Genomic DNA, 1,514 nt, shown 5'->3' on the forward strand with positions numbered 1-1,514 from the left:
AAAAAAAAAAAGAAAAGAAAAGAAAAAGAAAAAGAAAACCACATTACTTTCTGTCCTATCACTACATTTCCTGATGAAGAGACCCTCTCCATCCTCCCTCTGGGTCCCCTTAGGTAATGAAAGGCCACAACGAGGTCCACTCAGAGCCTTCTCTTCTCTAGGCTGAAGAAGCCCAGCTCCCTCAACCTGTCTCCATAGAGGAGGTATTCCAACCCTCTGATTATCCTCATGGCCTCCCCCTATGGACTCACTCAACAGGCCCATGCCTCTCCTGTGTTGGAGGCACCAGAGCTGAATACAGCACTATAGGTGGGTCTCATTAGAGCAGAGTAGAGGGAAAGAGTCCCTTGACCTGCTGGTCACACTGCTTTTGATGCAGTCCAGGATACAACTGGCTCCCTGAAAACAGATTATTCAGTTCCTTCATACCACTATTTCTTGTTCTTTCTCTCAAAGCTGAGTAGGGAAAGATACTGGCATCTGTATCTATGACTGTTTTAAATCACAATAGGATTACCATTTCTGAAAACAATGGCGACATATTCTTTGCAAAGCATATGAAGCTTTTTTGTGGCTATGTCTGAACAGCAGCATCTTTGAATAGGGATGGACTAACAGAAAGAATTATAAAAATCCACTTTATCTGGCACTGAGTAAGTTCCTAGGTTAACTTAATCACTGGGCAAAATGAAGTAGAATCAATTTAACTAAACCTAATGATTTTTGAAACATGCTAATTAACAACCCCCAGATCTTCCCTTTCTAACAGGATGGATGCAATATAGACAAAACCATTATTTATGTCTTGAATGACTGTTTCCAGACCTTATAGTACAAATCAGCTCCCCAGTCTGTTCAGTTCTTTGATCTCCTCATTGAAACTGCTGAAGAAAGTGGATCATTTACTGCTGACTGCAGGCGTTATTTCCACATGCTGATACCCAACAACTGCCCCATAAGTTCAGCAGCTTGTTTTATGAAGGCAGAAGTGTCCAAAGTGCCTAAAGTATCCCTGTTAGGGGCCAGGTCAGCAAAACCAGCTTTCCACTAATTCAAAGTAAAATAGATACTGGGATTTTCAGAGCAACTATGGTGCCTGAAATTGAACATTGATTCTAATGGGAAAGTTAATTCAGAATATTCCATTTGCTGTTGAGCTGCCTATGTACTTCAAAAATATATTTTTCTGCTACAATTTAAAACACACAAATCAGCACACTGTCTATCAGTATTCACTGCACAGTAAAGGGATAGCAGAGAAGGTATAGCAAGAAAGTCTGCTCATTCATAGGTCAGCAGAGAAGGAAAGTCTTCAGCAAACTCCTCCCAGACATACAAAATCCCTGCCCTCTGTGGGGAGCACAGACATATACAGCTGCCTGATACTCAGCTTTCACAGCATGGGGATATTTACCTGAGTCGGGCAGCTGAGGACAATGTCAGTCACGAAGTCAAATGAGTCAGCTTTCTGGCCTACAGGCTGCAACTAGGAGGGAAAACAAAGCAAAACAAAA

General features: G+C 41.8%; 1 protein-coding gene across 1 annotated transcript in view; it reads right to left on the reverse strand.

Annotated features, from left to right (window-relative positions):
* Positions 1-1,514, reverse strand: part of PLB1 (phospholipase B1) — a 79,463-nt gene that overhangs the window by 24,021 nt on the left and 53,928 nt on the right. The window contains exon 43 of the mRNA XM_010706793.3: positions 1,415-1,486. Coding sequence (XP_010705095.1) covers positions 1,415-1,486 — 72 coding nt within the window. The remainder of the gene's footprint in view (positions 1-1,414; positions 1,487-1,514) is intronic.

Source organism: Meleagris gallopavo, chromosome 2 (genome assembly GCF_000146605.3).
Source record: "Meleagris gallopavo isolate NT-WF06-2002-E0010 breed Aviagen turkey brand Nicholas breeding stock chromosome 2, Turkey_5.1, whole genome shotgun sequence".
In the NCBI taxonomy this organism is placed as follows: domain Eukaryota; kingdom Metazoa; phylum Chordata; class Aves; order Galliformes; family Phasianidae; genus Meleagris; species Meleagris gallopavo.